The 20,168-nt window shown below is 47.0% G+C and overlaps 1 protein-coding gene across 1 annotated transcript in view; it reads left to right on the top strand.

Moving 5' to 3' along the window:
• LOC149336308 (uncharacterized) overlaps nucleotides 1-17,693 on the top strand; it is a 42,905-nt gene extending 25,212 nt beyond the window's left edge. Inside the window, exons 8-11 of the mRNA XM_089554115.1 lie at nucleotides 1,995-2,274; nucleotides 3,200-3,203; nucleotides 14,385-14,727; nucleotides 16,364-17,693. Coding sequence (XP_089410241.1) covers nucleotides 1,995-2,274; nucleotides 3,200-3,203; nucleotides 14,385-14,727; nucleotides 16,364-16,690 — 954 coding nt within the window. The 3' untranslated portion in view covers nucleotides 16,691-17,693. The remainder of the gene's footprint in view (nucleotides 1-1,994; nucleotides 2,275-3,199; nucleotides 3,204-14,384; nucleotides 14,728-16,363) is intronic.
• The last annotated feature ends 2,475 nt before the right edge of the window (nucleotides 17,694-20,168 follow it).

Here is a 20,168-nt window from a genome sequence, read left to right as displayed (position 1 = left end):
TGCAAACACGTAGTCCATTAGTACCCAGTATAAGGCTTCAGGCGCACAACAGGCACAACTTTTGGGCGTGAACGGCGCCGCTGAGATGCTGTAACACCATCGAGATCGACCTTGTATTCACGTTCTTCGATACGACGAAGAATCTTGTACGGCCCAAAGTAGCGGTAAAAAAGCTTTTCAATGAGTCCATGGCAGCAAACATTCGTCCACACCCACAATCGCTCACAGGCCTTGTATCCCATGTGGACTCTGCGTAGTTTGTAGCGTCGGGCGTCGCTGCGCTGGTAGTCCTTGGCGGCGACGTCGATGTCTTCATCTGTGGCGTTTGGTAGCATGGCGTCGGTTGTGGTGGTGGGCTCCGTGCTGTGGACGAACCTAAACTGTATCATCGGGGTGGTCTCCTACATAGCGGTATTGTACGCAAAGACGGCATAGAGGATGATGGCATCTCAGGTCATGTCATTGGCGTCCACATACATGGCGAGAATGCCAGCGATAGTTCCGTTCAGACGCTTCATAAGCTCGTTGGTCTGCGGATGGCACGCAGTATTTCGCCTGTGCTTGTGTGGGTGAGGACACATATGCGCCGCCGCGGACTCAATGAAGAGGTTTTGCGCCGCTACTTCAGGTCTTAAAAGATGGCAACCGAGTTTCACTCTCAGGATAATTTATCCCACGGGTACTGGTCGGCGGACCTACCTAGACTTCAACCTTCATAGTCGTGCAGAAATTATTGAAAGATGTAATGTCATGGTTGGACTTTTTGGTTGAGCGTCGAGTGATTATCGACATTCAATCCCCCTCCATCACGCTTTTGATGAAGGCTGTCTTCAGTGTGTTCGCCTTCAGTGTGTTCGATGCTACCCGACACCCCAGTGTACACCGTTGAGGTAGCGTACACTGGGGTGGCCAGTGTACAACGCCCCATGTATGAAACCCCATTGGCGGGTAGCTAACCAAATCTCAATCCACAACTGCCCCACCATTGCAGCAGTCATACTCCCATCTCGGATATTTAATGAGGTAACTGTAAAAATAAGGTAGAACTAGCCTTGCGAAACAACTCTGGATATATTTTTTGACTCTCAGACAAAAGGCAGATCTGTAGAGCAGTCCTGCAAAATATTCTCTCCTAGGCCCAGTTGGAATGGCTTCAAAGTTAGACTTCAGCGCATGTGTAGAATTCTGTTCTTTCCAACGCAATAGCGTCAAGGGCCCCTTGCCGCAAAAAAGTCGCCCTCGTCGTCGTGAGCATAGGCGTCGTTTGCCGTGAGCGAAAAAGTCCACGAAACGTTCTCATAGAAGCAACCTAGGTTTAGGCGAGTCCCCTATACTGCGGAGCCTTATGTAAACACAACCGCGCACCAGATTGTAAGCAAATGCCCATTGCGGCAGCGGCGATTAATGATTGGTCGCTAGTGGTTGCTCGGCAAGAGCAACCGGGGTCTCGCAAGCCCCACTTTTGGCAGCTGCCAACATTGCAGGGCAGTGACGCATCGTTTAACCACTCCATTGCTGCTCCAGGAGTGGTACGGGACTCCCAGGGATCTATGAGTATAACCTATTGGGCCAATTTCCCATACATGATAATCAGCCGATTAATGCTATCGCGGCATACCGTTAAGGCCGAGCTTGTGTTTTATCCCCCTTTTTTTGTCCCCGTCCATTTGCATTGAATTCGAACTAGCGCCGACCTTTTACCTGTCAGGATTTGCAAAAATCTGCAAGAAATCTTTAGCCGCCATCTTCAAGATTTGTAGCCCATATCAGTGTTCAAGGTGTTCTAGTAGCTGAGAGCCTTCCCCCCATTGAAATTCCCGGTCGGCAAGCGAGAAAACGATCTCTAACAGAAACCCATGTAGCAGTACTGCTTTTGTGAATGAAAAGAGCAGGGGACGCCTCTCCGCGTTAACTGCTGTTTTAGTTATCGGACGCAACTAATATGTTCCCTTTTCTTCCCCTGAGTATTGTTTTTTTTTTCCTTACGGTGGCAGGTCTGGGGCACAAAAAAGTACTCTCCCTCGGCTCTGCTTCGTTCTGCTGTGCATAGCTGCGCTCTCAAGTTCCTCTCCGTGCACTCATTTGCCATCCATGCCGAGGACATCGAGGCAATGGCCGCCGCCCTAACACGGCGCCCGCCTTCGTACGCGAACGTGACTGGAGCTGCGGCGAATTCACCCCCGACACGGACAAGCATTCTGGAAAGCCTAGCTTTCTTCGACTGCACCAACTGCGAACCACGCTTGCAGGTGGCCTACGCAGCACTCATCGGAGGCAAGGAATGCATTTTCCTCTTAACGTGGCATGTTTTAGGTTATAGTCCCCTTAGCAAAAACTAATACGTTTGGAATATACGGTGGGCTATTTAAATTGTATTTTAAACATATTTTGTATTCATGAATGCACTAAAAATATGCAGGAAATATGTTCCTGAAATTTCATGCTTGGTATTCGAAATATATTTTTAAAATGTGCCAAAAATACCTCACTTAAAGCATACTTCGAGCACTTTTCAAATACGTGAAAAAATATGTATGCAGTTTTAGCATCTTGTCAGTGTATTAAAAGTGTATTTTCGGAAATATGAAATTAATTCATCGAAAGTATACTTCAATTCTAGAAAACGGGCAGCCCTTGTAAACGTATATGTATGTAGTTTTAGCATCTTGTCAATGTATTAAAAGTGAACTTTCGTAAATATGAAATTAATTCATCCGAAATATACTTCAATTCTAACAAACGGGCAGTACTTTTAAACGTCTTTGCACACTTCTAGCTGCCATTGAACAGTCGAGTGCTCGAAATCGCGTTTCGGGAAATGGCATTTGCGTGTCGTCAATGTATTTGAAGTGTACTTCCGTAAATACGCAATTAATTCGTCCAAAGAACACTGAAATTGGCAGTCCTCATTAGCATGTTTGCAGCGCACTACAAGCTGTCGTTGAACAATCTAATGCTCAAAATCGAGTTTCGGGATCGCATTTTGGTGCTTGCCATCTATTTAAAGTGTACTTTCGTAAATACGCAGTTAATCCGTCTGAAGTATACTTAAATTCTAACAAATGGGTTGTCCGCGTAAACATATTTGCATTACACTTCAAGCTACCGTGAAACAATCTAGGGCTCGAAACGACGTTTCAGCGAGGAGTGAAAACTTTCCCTTTTGTGTCATCCTTTCGTTTGTGGTAACTTCTAACAGGAAGGTGACCACCACTTATACCCCTGCTACACGGGCGCTTCGAATGCCTTCCAACCGAATGTCATCTAACGATGCTACACGTGTTCTGTCTAAGGGAGTGCTTGAAGATAATATTACGCCAATGAATATTAACCGCGTCAGCATGAAATTTCCCCGGGAGTGCGCCGATGAGGACGACTGCACTCATACTGTTGTTTACATCGCTTGTTTACATAACATAAAACGCAATCTGCGCTTTCGTTCTATTAAACAATCTGTTTTCTTTTTTACTGGTTGTACTCGTGCTTGTTTACGCAGTGCGACAATGTGTGGGAAGCGATGATGCGATCGCACGCCTGAGAAAGCCGGGTTGTTGGCATCGCGCAGGACTGGCGCTTCTCGCTTCTTGTCCCGGCTTTCTCCGACGTGACCAGTGCTTTTTTTTAAACTACTTTATCCAGAAGTATGTCTGGCGACTGTTATCCACAAGCTAGCGACGGCGACGACTGCTGCTGGCCGTAAAGCACGGCTCGGCAGTCTGGGTCACACCGGCGATTCCCGTTCATCGTACGCGTGCCCTGCGATGTAAGCAATAGTTGATTTCAGCTAGGTCACTGTTGCCAAAACTACACCTGGTGACTATTTGCATTCGCTAAAGCTTGTGATTCGCTCTTCACAACCGCCGAAATCACAGATCCAACCCTGCGAACTCGCTGGGCCTAGTCGTCGCGGAAGGGAACAGAGCCGTCGTCGACTGAAATTGATTTGGCAAGCGCTTATCGCTGGTGAGTGTTCAGGTGTGCACACGTGAAATATAGCCGTTCGTTTCGCTCATTTAGAAGCGCGAGCATATACACACCGCCGCCTCATCGCCGTGCTCTCGCTCAGCCGCCGACAAGGCTGACCGTCCGCCGACCGGATTCGTCGGTGTCGTTGGCCTGAAAAACGTGTCCCTCTAGAATTATATTATAGTAAGCTATATATTTCACTATAATTACATGCTGTTGTTCAGCGTGATATATACTGTCGTTGTCGGACTAGTGTGACCGCCGTCGTCACTGAAAACGAGCTGAGGCTTTCGAATGCGTTTCGAAAGTGTCGTGCAGCACCGCGGCAGTCATTCGAATCCGAATGTCATTCCTATTCTCGAATGTCATTCCAATCAATGTCATTCGAACATTTCCGTGTGAGAACGTGATAGCATTATACCAGCAAAAGCGCCTTGGGTACTTCTGGGTCTGAATAAGCCAGCGGGAAGGACCCCGTCTGGCAGGGCAGACCGGCTCCCTTACACGCCCATGTATCTGTTGGTTGACAGTTCGACTACTGACCTGTGCCTGACGCAAGTTTCAACTAGCAATTCCGTTCTCAATTAGCCCCAGATTCGAACGCGACCAGTAGGGTACTTCTGCGATAATTTGGCAGCCCACAGTATTTGCGCAAAAAAAGGCCTCACCGCGCAAAATAGTGCGTCGCTTTCGCAGGGTATATATACGGCAAGCCAAGTAAAGCGCTTGCCGTAGGATTTGTGGTTTGCTGTGTCGCTGTCGTCTTGGTATGCTGTGTGTAGGTATCTGCCGTTCCCATTCAATCACGTGACCTTATAATATCAGACTCCTGTTGATTAATGATAAATACCCGTGTGCGGTTTGTTCTCCAGTTGAAGAATTAACCCGTGTCATTCCATGGAGCCGCCAGTAGACTTTTTTTAAGCCCGAGTAAACACATTTTTAATGTATTAAATGTATATTTTTAGTATATTTCTAATGTATATTTTTATTATATTTTTAATGCATTATAAATATGCTAAGCGGGCAAAAATGTACTTTTCACGTATTTTTAAGAACGTTTAAAATATTATTCCTTGTATACTTAGAAAGCATTCGTATTGCAGTTTAAGCATAGGGACAAAAAAATGCGAAATAAATATGAAATTAATACAATACGTTTGAAATGCATTTTTAGCACATCCTCTTTTTCGCTAAGGGTCCCAACAGTATAAGGAACAAAACTGAAAGGACATGGCGCAGCAGATGTGATGCGTTCGGCTTCTTCAGTGCTGATAGATTCTTTGAGTTGATAGTTCTGCGGTGTGGAAACCTTCTTGACTGTGATAAAAAGAGGTGAAGTACCTCGGTCGCGGCAGTGGCTCTGGGGTAATGATGCTCGACTGTTGACCCGAAAGATGCGCGTTCGATGCAGGCCGTGGAGTAATATTTCGATTGTGACGAGGCGCTAGAGGCCCGTGCACTGTGCGATGTCAGTGCACGTTAAACAACCCCAGGTACACGGAATTGTCAGGAGCCCTCCCCTACGACGTTCCTCATAGTGTGTAGTGGTTTAGAGAGAACCTAACGCGAGAGAAACAATGACATCAGAGTGCCACAGATCGGCGCTAAGCCCCCCTCCAATAAATGCGTTACTAACTACCCCGAACCTTCACTTCGCTCTAGACTGAGTCGATTTGGGATGTTAGTCCATAAAACTGAAGAACCTCATGCTGAGGAGATAGGTGGAGTCTTGTGCGCGTTAGGGATGGACAGAGCCTGCGGTAATGAAAGCTTCACAATTATAGGTATGATTGATTGACAGATTGTGACTGTGTCTCTCGTTCCTTCTCTCTTTCCTTTTTAATCACCTCATTCCCTTCCCCAGTGCAGGGTAGCCAACTAGAAACCTTTCTGGTATCCTCTGTATCTCTCTCTGACTACATAAAGACAAGGTAGATATTCCAATGAAACACTGCCTGCAGTCACGGTCAGTGAAACCTGGAGCACACAAGGCTTAGTCAGTTCCCTCAACCAAGCAGTAAGAGAATGGTGGCAGTGCAAGACTGCCTCGGCATGCCCACAGAAACAAAAAATAAGCAGGAAAACTCAACATCTAACGGAGCACAATAAATCACCCTAAATGCGAACAGTCGTCCACACGTTTGCCTAGAGCGCTTCAGTGGCGCATTCTGTTCTGCACCTATAAGAATATTTGCTGCCTGGAAGGGCTGATACGAATTTGAAAGACTTCCAATTCGTGGGAATATGCATGGAGGTGAGGTCCCGAGGCTTAGTTCACTCGTAGTTGTCAGAAGTGTACTGCCTTGTGCACCATTCGAGCGCTCTTGACAGGTGTGTGGACTACTGTACCTGCAATATGGTCCCCGCCTCTACCTTGAAGATCTTACAGATTTCGGGTGTACTACTCTTCCGTCTGTACTAGTCCTCCACTGCAGTGCTAAGTTGCCAATAATTTTATGCGCAGTTGGCTAGCCCGCATTCAAGTTGATTTGATATGTGCCATTTTTCCGACTCTCTTCAGTCCGGATTCGTTCTATTGCATGCCATGTTTTAGGCGAGAAGGTCTCTGCGACCGGCCCAGGGATTGGAATTTTTGGCGTGACTTTAACTGGTCCGGGGAACTCGCATATGGGCAGGTACGCTTTACGCGACGTCAGCGAATGGAATTTGTCTTCTGGTGCCCTCAGTTATAGATTGACTGCGGTGCGAGATTTAAGACGAGAGACCTTGCCCGTATCATTACAGTATCAGTTAGAACTTCATTCTTGGTTCGTTCCTATTTTGTTATTTTCGCTGATGTTCAGATAGTTTGGTCCATGTGGACAGTTTAGAAATGAGCTAAGGAAAATTAACAGTGAGGGAGCAGATGCTGCATTTAGACATTACCGACGTTCATAAATAAAGGAAACCCAACTGCCAGTGCAATTGTGATACTGTACAGCAAGCTGTAGTGATAATGCACAGAAACATGGGTGACCATGCATTGTAACTCTTTCACTGCGTCTTCGGCGGTCAGCATCAGCAAAGAGGTCTCCCACATCGCTCTAAATATTCCAGTCCTACTCCAAACGCAGCCTCCTTATCCCAGCGAACTTCTTGACCCATAAGTCCACCTCACTGTCTAGCGGCCCCTGTTACGCTTTTCCCGCCTCAGAATCCACTTCGTTGCCTTAGCGGACCAGCGCTTATCATGCCATCGCATTACACGCCTTGGCTATGCATATTTCGCCTTAATATTGACTAGGATATTGCCTCGTGTTTTTCTCTTGACCCATTCTGGTCTCGTTTATCACTTATACCTTAACAACTGTAATCTTCGCTTCCATAACCCACTGCGCTGTCCTCAATTTAAGGTCCAAACTCTTTGTAACCTCCACCCGTCGCGGTGGCTCAGTTGTTACGGCGCTCAGCTACTGACCCGAAAGCCGCGGGTTCGATCCCGGCCGCGGCGGCTTAATTTCGATGAAGGCGAAATTCTAGAGGCCCGTGTACTGTGCGATGTCAGTGCACGTTAAAGAACCCCAGGTGGTCGAAATTTCCGATGCCCTTCACTACGGCGTCTCTCATAGCCTCAGATGCTTTGGCACGTTAAACCCAATAATTCCAATACACTGTAGCGCAGCAAAAGACGAGGACACAAGAGACGAACACCACGAGCGCTAACTTCCAACAAATTTTATTCTCCTGAAGCATCACATTTATACACCAGAAAACGGTAATCACATGTGCGAACAGTATCAATTTCTCAGAAAAACAAGCTCTTTATCTGAGAGGAGAATGGAAGGTGTACTTACACACGAGCATCCTGACCTATTTATCTTTTCAGCTTCAATGATTTCGCGCGTTACTCTTTCTCTGCTTTTTCCTATTACGACACTTTTATCAAAGAAAGGCTTACATGTTTTTGACTTGCATGCGAGAATGTGGTCAACCAGCGAGCCGCCTTGCCCGTTTCTGACGTTTCGAGCGTGTTCCATTAGGCGCTCGTTCAGACATCTCCCCGTCTGGCCGATATAGTGTTTCCCGCATGACAAGGGAATTTTATACACAACACCTTCATCGCACGTGACGTAGGGCTTCTGGTGCCTAGTAGTGCATCCGCGCGCTTTGTTGGTGTTTGTTTTTCCCAGTTTGCACAACGTTGCAAGTTTTTTCGGCGCCGAGAACACGACGGTTGCATTCGCTCGTTGACCAATTCTTTTGGTCAACGAGCGCTATGCATCGGGTCGTGCATAGCGCCGATTCCGAGTAATCTGTTTTTATCAAAACTTGACAAGGCTGTTTCCAGCCACTTACACAGCTTGGACGTAATCAAGGTCTTTAGATTTGTTGATGACTTTTTTATTCTTGTTAAGTGTGACCACGCCTCACTTGAGCCAAAGGCTCAGAGCATTTTAACTATCATGAAAGAGCATTTTAAACCGCTTGTTTTAACATCAGGATTACCCATCAATAACTCCATTAGATTTTTAGATATTAACTTCACGCTCATCACGTATGCTGGGCCTACCAGCCGCGTAGCAACAAGCCGATGCTGCCATATCATTCCGCTCATTCAAAACTGGTAAAAAGAGGTATTGTCAATTTATGTTTTCAAACTGCTCTCCAGAAACCTTGTCCGCACATGATGACCGATAGTTTTCAAGAGCAGTCCAAGAGGCTGACTAATGCCGGGTACCCCTCCCATGTTCAAGTTTCTGTTGCCGAAAAACTTGTTAAGAAAATGAAGCCAGAAAATCAATGTCACCCAAACCCGGTTCCTCGTGAACGAAAAAACCTTGTTGTATTACCTTATCTTCACAAGATTTCCCACAATTTGAAAAGAATTGGTCAACGAGCGAATGCAACCGTCGTGTTCTCGGCGCCGAAAAAACTTGCAACGTTGTGCAAACTGGGAAAAACAAACACCAACAAAGCGCGCGGATGCACTACTAGGCACCAGAAGCCCTACGTCACGTGCGATGAAGGTGTTGTGTATAAAATTCCCTTGTCATGCGGGAAACACTATATCGGCCAGACGGGGAGATGTCTGAACGAGCGCCTAATGGAACACGCTCGCAACGTCAGAAACGGGCAAGGCGGATCGCTGGTTGACCACATTCTCGCATGCAAGTCAAAAACATGTAAGCCTTTCTTTGATAAAAGTGTCGTAATAGGAAAAAGCAGAGAAAGAGTAACGCGCGAAATCATTGAAGCTGAAAAGATAAATAGGTCAGGATGCTCGTGTGTAAGTACAACTTCCATTCTCCTCTCAGATAAAGAGCTTGTTTTTCTAAAGAAATTGATACTGTTCGCACATGTGATTACCGTTTTCTGGTGTATAAATGTGATGCTTCAGGAGAATAAAATCTGTTGGAAGTTAGCGCTCGTGGTGTTCGTCTCTTGTGTCCTCGTCTTTTGCTGCGCTACAGTGTATTGGAACTATGTACCAACAAGCCCAAAAAGCCACGCTACTCAAACCCAATAAACCAACCAACCAATTTTGATAGCGTCAGCATTCTTGCACGATTCCAGTACGATCGAGGGGGTGATGGCGCCCTCGATCTGGGGTGACGGCACCCTCGATCTGGGGTGACGGCACCCTCGATCTGGGGTGACGGCGCCCTCGATCTGGGGTGACGGCGCCCTCGATCTGGGGTGTCGGCGCCCTCGATCTGGGGTGTCGGCGCCCTCGATCTGGGGTGACGGCGCCCTCGATCTGGGGTGACGGCGCGCTCGACCTGAGGTGTCGGCGCGCTCGACCTGGGGTGTCGGCGCGCTCGACCTGGGGTGTCGGCGCGCTCGATCTGGTGTGTCGGCGCGCTCGATCTGGTGTGTCGGCGCCTTCGAACTGGGGTAATGGCCCGCTGTTACGGCTCTAGGAAGGCCTTGATTCGAGTAAAGTGGCGTTTGCTTACGACATCACACTCTGTAACTGATCCACTCTCCTGCTGTCATGAAAGAATATGCTGCCTCTATAGGCTTTAACTGCACAAAAAATACTGGCTAGTTAAAGGTGCTGGGGAGAGTAGGCCACATGAGGCCTTGCTGTGTAGGGAAGCCTTGGATTGGCCGCTAACGTGCAGTAAGTAGCTAAGCGTATTGCGGTCATTTTGGCCTGGACGAGGGCGGGAAACGAAGCGAACTGAAAAATAACCTTCACTTTTCCCTAAGCTTCGAGGGCAAATGACAATAGTTATCCCCAGGCCGCCTCGGTGTCTCAGTGGTTGTGGAGCTCGGATGCTGACCCGAAAGACGCGGGATCAAACCCGGCCGCGTAGGTCAAATTTCGATGGAGGCGAAATTTTAGAGGCCTGTGTACTGAGCGAAGTCAGTGCACATTAATGATCCCCAGGTGCTCTAATTTCAGGAGCCCTTCACTACGGCGCTTATGCACTTCACTACGGAGCTTACTTTCTGGCTTATGTGGCTCTTAACTGTGAAGCGCTAGATCGACAACAGTTTCCGCGGCTACCGTGGGGCCTCAGCGGTTTCCGGCAGGGCATAAGACGCACATGGTGGTGCCCATTCGGTTATTTCTGCACAAGTGAAAACTTTTGTGGCGGCTGTTAGCACACCGCTCCTCAAGCTCCTGTATGCAATGGCAGTTTTTGTGACAATCACGGAGATCTGGCACCATGCGCTCCAACTCTGCAAGTTGCGAAAAAATTTCATGTTCGTCGCGTGTAGGCTTTTCTTGGTCTCCGTCTTTTATGCAGACCGTGACCATCAGAAGCAATAATTTCACGTGGCCTGTTATGTGCGCTCATTTGTTCTTGCCCAGGCGTCCTTTTGCAGCTGGCGATTAACAGATGCCCCTTGGGCGAGGAGTTCGCTTCCATCGCTGCTTCCAAACTTCGCACCGACTCTAGGCTAAGAGTGCTCAGCTTGCAACAAAGCGGGCTTCCTGCCCACTCTATCTGCACCCTGGTCCAAGCACTCGAGGTTAGTAATCGTTATATGAAGGTTTTTAAAGCGAAAGCTTTACTACTTGCACTTTCAAGCCTTTGCCGTGCGGCGGCGGTGCACATGAAATGACCTTTCGCATGATCTCTGTGTGACGTCACGCCGAAGAGCTGGGCGACCATCTCGCGCCGTCTGCGAGTAGTGGCGGTGCCACCACCGGTGGCCTTAAATTAGATTGGATTACATTAGATTACATTAGATTAGATTATATGGGATTAGATTGAATTCGGTTGGATTGTATTTGATTTGATTGGATTAGATTGGATTGAATGAGATTAGAATAAATTAGATTACATTATATTACATTAGATTACATTACATTGATTAGATTAGATTACATTAGATGAGATTACATTGGATTGGATTGGACTTGATTGTATAACCGATGCATCGCCACAAGTCTAACCACAAGCTCCACCACCAGCTACACTACAAGATGAACCATGGCGTAGGTACGGATATTGCTTTCGCAATTACCGGGCTTAACCAAGCTAAGCCACAGCGAATTTTTTTTTTTCTCTCATAGAGCAAAAGCTTCTAAATTTTGGGAAGTAAACCGATATTTAGGAGTAGTGTAGGTCCGCGAATGCCCGAAACTTAAAATAGTTATTATTGTTTAAAAAAACAAACGTGGCCCAAGGGTGGTGATTGTAAGAAGCGACGGCGTATTATTTCACAAGCTATTCCTGCCCCGTTTTGCTTTCGGAAACAGACGCAGACCGAGCGCTACATCGCGTTTGCATCGCGAACTTCAGTTGCGCACCAGCAACCGATTTCATTTTTATTCGTTACTCAAATTGCGCGTCTCCGCTGATAGAAAGGACAATTGAGAGAGACGTGAAGACTGTTCCAAAAAGTCAAGGCTAAGAGATGGTCTGCTATGCATTACCCTCTGAGGAAAATTATATTTTATAATGACAGGGGTGCACTGATGTCTTATTAGTTGCGTGGAGGCGCCAAACGTGTGTCCGGCACTGGCGACGTATTATTGCGCATTGGGGGCGTGTATGACTTTCGAATGGAATAGAATGTATCCAGAAACTTGCTGAAAACACTGCTAAACCGGACAGCCACTCGGGTTTGGTAAGGTTTATTGGGTTCAGTAGAATTCTTAGCGCTGAGTGCAACATATCCGTGAATCTGGCGAAAGAGGAAGAGCATAAGAAGAAATGATTGATTGCATGGTTAAAAGGAAGGGCAATATCAAAGGCTCGCCCTCCGTACTCGCAAACTTGATCTTTGATTTGTGCTGGTGACACCCCTTTAAAGACAGATACAAATCTGTTTTCATATTTACATCATGTGACATTCACCAAACACTTTGGGACTATAGAAAAAAATATGAATGTAAGAAAGCTGCATCTGTTCTCATTTCAAAGCCACGAACTTATGTCTCAAAAAGGCTTTAGCGAAAATGGCACAACAAATCTTCATGATCATTCTATATGCACCTACAGTGACTAGTAGTGACTGAAACATGGCCTCTCTAAGTGAATTCTTCACTGCAAAAGTAGAAATATCTGGCTTCAGCCGTAGCTTGCCGCAATCCAGCATTTTTTGGTGTGTGTCCCCAAATTTCTGAAAATTTCGTGTGTATATACATATGAGAGAAGCCAACAGCCACAGAAGCCAAGGAACATAGATTTTTTGTATTTATTTATTTTGTGGTGTTGATCAATAAAGAATATTACTAAATACTATATATATATATATATATATATATATATTGTCACCATATATATATCATATATATTGTCATATATATTGTATTGATATATATATATATATATATATGTAATATAGTCATCACCATGTCCCCTCGCGTTTCGCTAATATGTGGAACTGTCGTGTGCTTGCTCATGTTTCTGTGAGCAACCATGGAATATTGATTGCCCTACCGGGGCAATAAGTGGGTGCGCATGCTATCGCCTGATGCCTGTAGAGACCAATAACGCGCGCTTTGAATGAACAGGTGAACTCTTCGCTGGAGAGGATGGCCTTTGACCTATACAGAGGGATGCCGGAGCCCGTTCTGTGCACAATGTTCAACACCATTCGAGAAATCGACATCTCTTCGCGCATCCACATCGACTGGTACAATCCACGCCCGTCGGAAGTCGCGCGAGGTGGACGGTTGTGCAGTACCTGTGGCCTCTTCGTCGAACTGCACATGTGTGGTCCAGAAGACGTGGACACTCTGCTTGAACCGCTGGCCTACGGGAGCAGCGTTATTTCGGTGTGCATTCAGTGCGACAAGCCCGTGGAAGACGCTGTCGTTCACCGCTTGGCCAACGCACTCGCCAACACCAAGTCCCTGAAGTAGGCACTGTTCGCTTTTGTTTTCTATCACTCTCCTCGAGCAGTTTCGGGCTCATTGGGTGGCACAGGAGAGCTCAGTGTTCGCCGAGAATATTGCGAGAGTAGGCAGAGGGCACATTTATGAGAAGGCCGCCACAGTGGCTAAGTGGTTATGGCGCAGGGCTGCTGGCCCGAAAGTCGAGGATTCGATCCCGGCCATGTCCGTCTAATTTCGATGGAGACACAATTCTATAGGCACGTGTACTGTGCGATGTAGTGCACGTTAAAGAACCCCAATTGGTCGTCATTTCCAGAGCCCTTCACTACGTGGTCTCTCATAGCCTGAGTCGCTTCCGGACTTTAAACCCCCATACAAAAAATATCAGTGACTGGATACATTCTTTTCAGGCTGACACCCAAAAACCCGCCTCTGGCGTATTCTTAATCCTCAGCGTCGCGGTGTTAAGACAACTAATGCAGACTACCTCGACAATGTTCCTGGGCTCAGTAGGTTTCCCGCGTTAGACGGCTAATGTGATAGATTTTCTGGACTACATTAAACCCTGCAGTTGCGGTACGTTCAGAATAACGACAACTAGCTTTAGTGCGAGCCGTTCGTTGTTTTCATAATTAACGTTACGTGAATGGTATTTCAAAATCTGCAGTTACAATCAAAACTGTGACTAAATACGATATAGAGGTGCTTGCAGTGTCCTCTTCCGAGAGCCAAGTAAACGAATTTGCTCGACAAGCGAAAATTCGTCGAGTTCTCTGTGTTCCGTAACAATGAAGGAGCATGCAGAACAACACGTAAACTCAGAACCGGACAAAAGTTCAGGAAGCTGGACATGCGCGTAATGCTTTCCCAGCTACTAAACGTGTTTGGATGAAAAATCTATTTTGGTCATGTGTGCAAAGTCTGCAGGATGTTAGGTACATCGTAAATACTTAACCCGGACGTAAGCTATATTCGAAGTTTTCGAATTTAAAAATGACTAGGGTGTCTCTATTTTCCTCCAATGGTGAGCGGTACATTCATGCGTTGTATCTTAGCATCCTTCCTACAGTTTTTTTTGTCTGTCACAAATTGCCTTAAAAACATCTCTGTGCCACGCAGCTGCTAATAGCTGGCCGTCGACACGTTGCAATTCAATTTAATTCTCTTGGCGCAGAGAGCTGCACCTACTGCTCTCTTGGCCTGAACCCGCCATCGTCAACGTGATGCGGTCATTGGAACAAAACCGCAGCGTCCAGAGCCTCCGGATAGGCAAGATAACCTTCAAGAAGAGGTCAGCCAGGGCTCTGGCCCGACTGGTGGAGGAGAACCACACGTTAAATAGACTTTTCTTGACCCTGGATGAAGCCTGCCGCACGTTTCCGCAACATGTGACCATCTGCAAAGAACTGAAAGAGGCTGTGCCCCGTAATCGCTTCCTGACCAACGTGAGCGTGGACCTGAAAGGTGTGAACCATGCCTCAGATTTCATCATCAAAGAGGCCCTGAGGCGCAACAGGGTAAGCGCCAGCTTCGCTCGCCATGCGGGCTGCATCACTTTCTCCTTTCGTGAAAAATTTAGTGAAGTGGCTGGAATCTATTTCCGCTCCCCTCTCATTCATTCCCTCACGACGCCGTTGATGAGTCCATTGCGAATTGAGAAAGTTAGTGCGCCAACTCCTTTCGATCAGTTGTGAGGTCAAACAAAAGAAAGGGGAGCCGGCAATGGTACCAAAACCATACAGCTGCGGCCTCATTCACGAGTGCACTTGAGTGAGTGCACTTGACATTTTGCCGCGATAGCTTTAGAGAGCTCGTGTCGCAGAAAATGCGACGTTGCGTCATCGTTGTCGGCGTCGTAAAATTGGCTCTGGTTTAGCTCTGGTTAAACCTGGAGTGACGCGATAGCTACAGCTGGCCGAGTGGAACTCGCTGAGTCAATTGCAAAGTCAGTCTCTCCGCTCCACCGTTTCGCTGGGCGTTCCTTCATCTCCGTCCCTGGATTCACTCTCTCCCCCTCTCCACTCCTCCCGCACTCGGTTTCGCCGGCGCTCCACGTCACAGGGAGCTTCTCCGCACCACCTGACCAACCACGTGACCAGCATCGGCACCACCACGGTGGCCACGGCGCTGCCATGCTGAAGGCTCGAAATTCTAGCGTAATGTAGGCCCCGCGGCTCGCAGACTACAGCTGCGTGCTCTGACGTTACTCCGCGCATGCGCACAACTGACGAGGCGGGCGGTGTCTGCTCCGCCGTCGGCGCAGCGGCGAGCACACCAGCTGTGGGCTATGACGTCACTCACGCATGCTCACAGCTGGCGGAGCGGTGGTGCCACGGATCAGCGCGCAGGCACGCTGTTCCGCGAAGCGGCTGGCGTAGTGTAGCTATCGCTACAAATTTAAAGGCACGAAAAATACCGAGAGAAGCAAGCTAGAGCAACAGGACGCGTAACCTTGTGGTGTCAGAGCAACCTGCCCACCAGATTTTGAGTAAACTGCGCACTACGACAGGTGGCAAATTACTTAATGACAGATCGCTAAAGGATGCTCGGCGAGAGCAACCTTCGTCGCACATACCCCTCCGATATCAGCGCCTGCCATCACAGGGCTATGGCGCTTCGCTTAACCGCTGCACCACTGCGCGAGGAGTGGTATGAGGACACCCAGGGATGCATGAATATAGTCACCCATTATGCGTTCAAGAACATTAACCCATTACGCTATCGTGAAATACCCTTAAGGCGGAGCTTAAGTGCGCGCTCCAAATATTTCCTGTCTTCACCTGTGCTGAAGCGAAGAAAAGCCTAACGAATTATATTGTTCTACACAATGCATGCTTACACATTATAAGTGCGCATGTTAGTATGTACAACTTGTTGAGTAAGCGGTGGTCTCTCCACTTTGTGAAAAGAATTTTGAATACCTTCGTAGAAAGTTATTAAAACTTCCTCTTGGGTGAGTTGGGAGTTCGTCTTGGTGTAGAGGGGTTTATAGCGCGAACAAGGCAAGGACAAAGAAGGTCACACACACACACACAGGCGCTATGTGCGTGCATGTCGCCTCTCTCTTGTCCTTATGTTGTTTGTGCTATAAATCCCTCTACTTCTTAAAAAAGGTGTCGTGTTAGTTGCAAGGGGATCTGCCTTAAAATGCAGGTGCTCGTCAATGAAGCGGTACGCTTCGTTAAGGGCTCCAACAATAAAAAGGATGCTCTGGCATTCGAGGCCCTGCAGAACTCGTGGACTATTCTGAAAGACCTGAACCCGGACGACGACGATCGCGACGAGGCTGGTACCAAACTGCAGATCCGTGAAGCCCGCAGGAGGCTAGCCCTCAACTACTTCGTCTTCACTGGCGTCGTCAAGGCAAAGATCGCCTGCCACCCGCATCCAAAGAAGAGGGCCAGGTTCAGCAAGCTGAGTAAGGATGTGCAGGCTCACATCTGCTCTTACCTCAGCCTGACTGACGTCATGGACATCTAATGCACCTCCATTTCTTAAGGACAGCCTGCAGTACTCACTACCGCCAACTGCTTTACTACTCAGTGAGTACCTGCTACCGTCAAAAAAGTACTGACAACGCATTGCAGCGCTACTGAAGGCAGCCCGACCTGTCTCTGTGGGTGTACCCGCTACGCGTCTCACCTCATTGTGTTCCTTGACTTTGACCCCATCCGGAAATCTTTTAATATGTGGTAAAATCTTGATTCGTTTTAGTGACTTTTAATATTTTGGCTGCACTCACTAGTCATAGTTCCCAAACGGATGTTTCCTGACGGATTCGCCTCAGCGCAGTGCGCTCTTTCTCAGTGTGTCTTAAGTTGTATTGACCAAGAACCATTATGATTCTAGTTTATGACCGAGTAATGATGAAATGTTTTTTAGCTTATTAACGCTACTTCGCCAGTACTCGATTATCCTTCAGTTTCGAACAGTCAGCCAAAGCGTTCACCAATGTATTTTTCTGGAGTACTTATACTAACGTGCAGCCCCCGTCAAAAGCATTCAGCCCAAGGGGTTTGCTTCTAAGCTGTTTAGCGTGGATCCCTAGCGCATCAAGCAGTCTAAACCTTGGGAGGATTGAGGACACAAAGCCATTCCTCTTTCGAGAGATTACGGTCGTTGAGGATGCATTCATAGGCATGCAGCAATCCTCACAAGCAAAACCTTGGGCTGTATGCTTTTGACGGGGAAAGTGAATTTCAAGAATTTTTTATTTGTCCGGTGATTATATGCAAATATTTTTCGCGCAGCTTTTACGATTGGAATTGACGCAGCAAATGGCGTAGTTTGTACAATAATCAGTACCACATGACTTTCAGCACAAAGCATTGCGATGACCCCAACTGTACTGGACATCTCAAGTGTGCAAAATTTCTTCGTGATTAAATCGCTCACCTGTTTTCATGTGTGGAGCTTAATGAAAGCCCATAACTGCTTAATAGCAGCCATCTCACGGTTTATTCGTAGTAGTGTGAGGTTTTCAGAATTTACCTCGGAGGTAAATGCTCGACTTAGCAGTACTTTATTGTACAGAATGTTTGCTTTTTTTCTCTGGAAATAAATTACGTCCTGTCTGTTGTGCCTTCCTTGTGTGAATTTTTTTTGGCCATTAGTTCAGTGTCCAGACAAAACAGCCGTCTTCAGTGCGGGCACTAGCATTGCAGCGGGAGCATGCAGTCCCCAAGTAAGGGGACCTTCGGAAAAAAGTTTATACTGAAGGCACGGGACGGGTACTATATGCTGGCAAGTTTGGTCCCTCAATAGAATGTGGCTGACTGCTTTCCCCCTAGCGCCACATCATGTCTTCCGTCAAGTGTACCCACTGCAGGAACAGCCCATGTCTGAGTCTTCTCTGGACGAGGGTTTTTCGATACTGAGCTTTCTCGATGAGGGAGAATACACTTGAGTTATTTGGCTTCAGGCTGTTTAACGACGGATGAATATTTTTAAAAACCTCACCTAATGAATCTGCGAGTGACAGTGATGTTATTTCAAGCAGAAGCTCGGACTTTATTTTTCCACAGCGAATGTGAAGACAATGTAGGCAAAAATTCAGTACAGAAATTATTTTAAGGCGAAAACCTTATGTGACCCATTAGCAATGAACAGGGCCGTCTGCCTCCAGAAAAAGTGGTCCACAAAACCCCCCCATGACGTCATCACGAAAGAAAAATGTCGTGCTAAGGTGTGGCGAATTTAACTAACGACCTTTAGGTTCAAAATTGGCGTTTATAGAAACCAGAGTGGCGAGCACCACACACATACATATGCGAGGTTTTTATCTAAGTAACGAATTAACAAATCTAGTACAAAGATCTTTTCCAAGCTTCGGATTGCTAGTGCTCATCAGGGAAGAACAAAGTTTCCTAACATTGTGTTTCTTCATAAACTTAGCTGAAGGCGCAGCCAGAAAAAAATCGAGGCAGGTGGTTTACTTTAGAGCTGCTCCAGGCGATTTCACTACGAACGTAACTTTCTTTTTGGCTCTAGTAATGGAAGAGTAATGGAATGCCTACATTTATAAAAATGATTGCAGAAGCGTTCATAGTTCAGCCATTGGCCTATGTTCTCGATCTTGCATTTGAGCCCTTGAAACGGAACTCGACACCCTGCGGTGCTCCACCGCAAATTATTATTCGAATCTATTTAGGAATAAAATGATTGCGCATTTGACCTTAATATCAACTTACGGCCGGGCATAGTACAGGATAGTTAATTTCCATAATGTATCTCCACTAGAACAGGTGTGTCAGCATGTTCAACCCCACAGCAGCGATGTAGGACCAAGTGTGGTAAGGAATCGGGGGGCCCAGTTGGGCTTGCGATGATTTTTATGCGAAGCATATTGCTAGAGCTACCACTCACGCCGTCGCCGTGGGACCCCCACGTGACACCGTGACGTCACACCACGTGACATATGAGAGAGCCGGCCTCCACATCGCGCCGTCGCCGTGGGACCCCTAGCCGTCACACCCGCGCATTCCCGCGCATTTCGAACGCGCGTTCACACTCGGTGTAGGTGAAACGCTCGCTCCACCGGGCAGGCAGACGCGGCTTCCGTGGCAATCCAGGCGCTCACCCAACGCGCGTCTCGGGGTTAGTCGGCGTTCCGCTGTAGCCATGCCGTTGTCTTCCCCCACGACGAAGACTTCTAGTGGTTGTAATAAAATGACCAAGTATTCAACCAAGGAAAGCCATGTATTACCAAGCCTAGCCACTAATATGCTTCGCATTCCCCAGGCTTAGCCAAGCTGAGCCTCAGCAATTTTTTTTTTAAGTCCAGTATGCCACCAGGTCATTCACGCCTGAACAATGTTGGCAGCATGTATGAATGTCGGTTTTTCAGCCCTAATAGGCCCAACGACAGACTAAATAAATTTTGAAAAAGTTCATAAAAAGTTTTAGTGAATTAATGGGGAATACTTTAGCAATGTGTGCTTTGATGGTGGCCCAGCCTTGCTAAGTAAGTCAGAGTGCAAATTGCAAAGCATGACCTAGACAGGCTGGAGTTTGAGTTTGTCGGAATGCACTCCATTTATCCGGTGAATGAAAAACGATATCAAGAAAATAGGCTCCCTAATATTTCGAATTCTGTAGCACACGAACTTGTATCTACTCCCGTCACTCTGTGAGCAGTGAGGCGCCTTACTGCTTTCAACAGTTCTTTATTTTTCATGAACTTTTCCCTCCAATGACATGACCTTAAGTGGTGATGGCGGCAAACTTTTCTTACAGGTCTCCTCAACTTGAAATTCACGGTGCAACACAAGGTGGAAAAGAAAATATGTGTTGAAGGGGAGGGGGAGGGGGTTCTTGGGAACTTGCTTCAGATTATTCCTCATTAACAACGCTCACCAGTAAATATTCGACGAAAAATATTACTAAAAAGACAAGCGAGGTAAAATACGAGGCTTTTCTTGACTTCTAGGATAGTGGCCCAAAACAGGAAATTTTTCGT

This window comes from Amblyomma mixtum, chromosome 7 (genome assembly GCF_055824585.1).
Source record: "Amblyomma mixtum isolate Tamu chromosome 7, ASM5582458v1, whole genome shotgun sequence".
Lineage (NCBI taxonomy): Eukaryota > Metazoa > Arthropoda > Arachnida > Ixodida > Ixodidae > Amblyomma > Amblyomma mixtum.
Note: the sequence above shows the minus strand (reverse complement) of the source record. Positions and strands in the feature narration are given on the sequence as shown.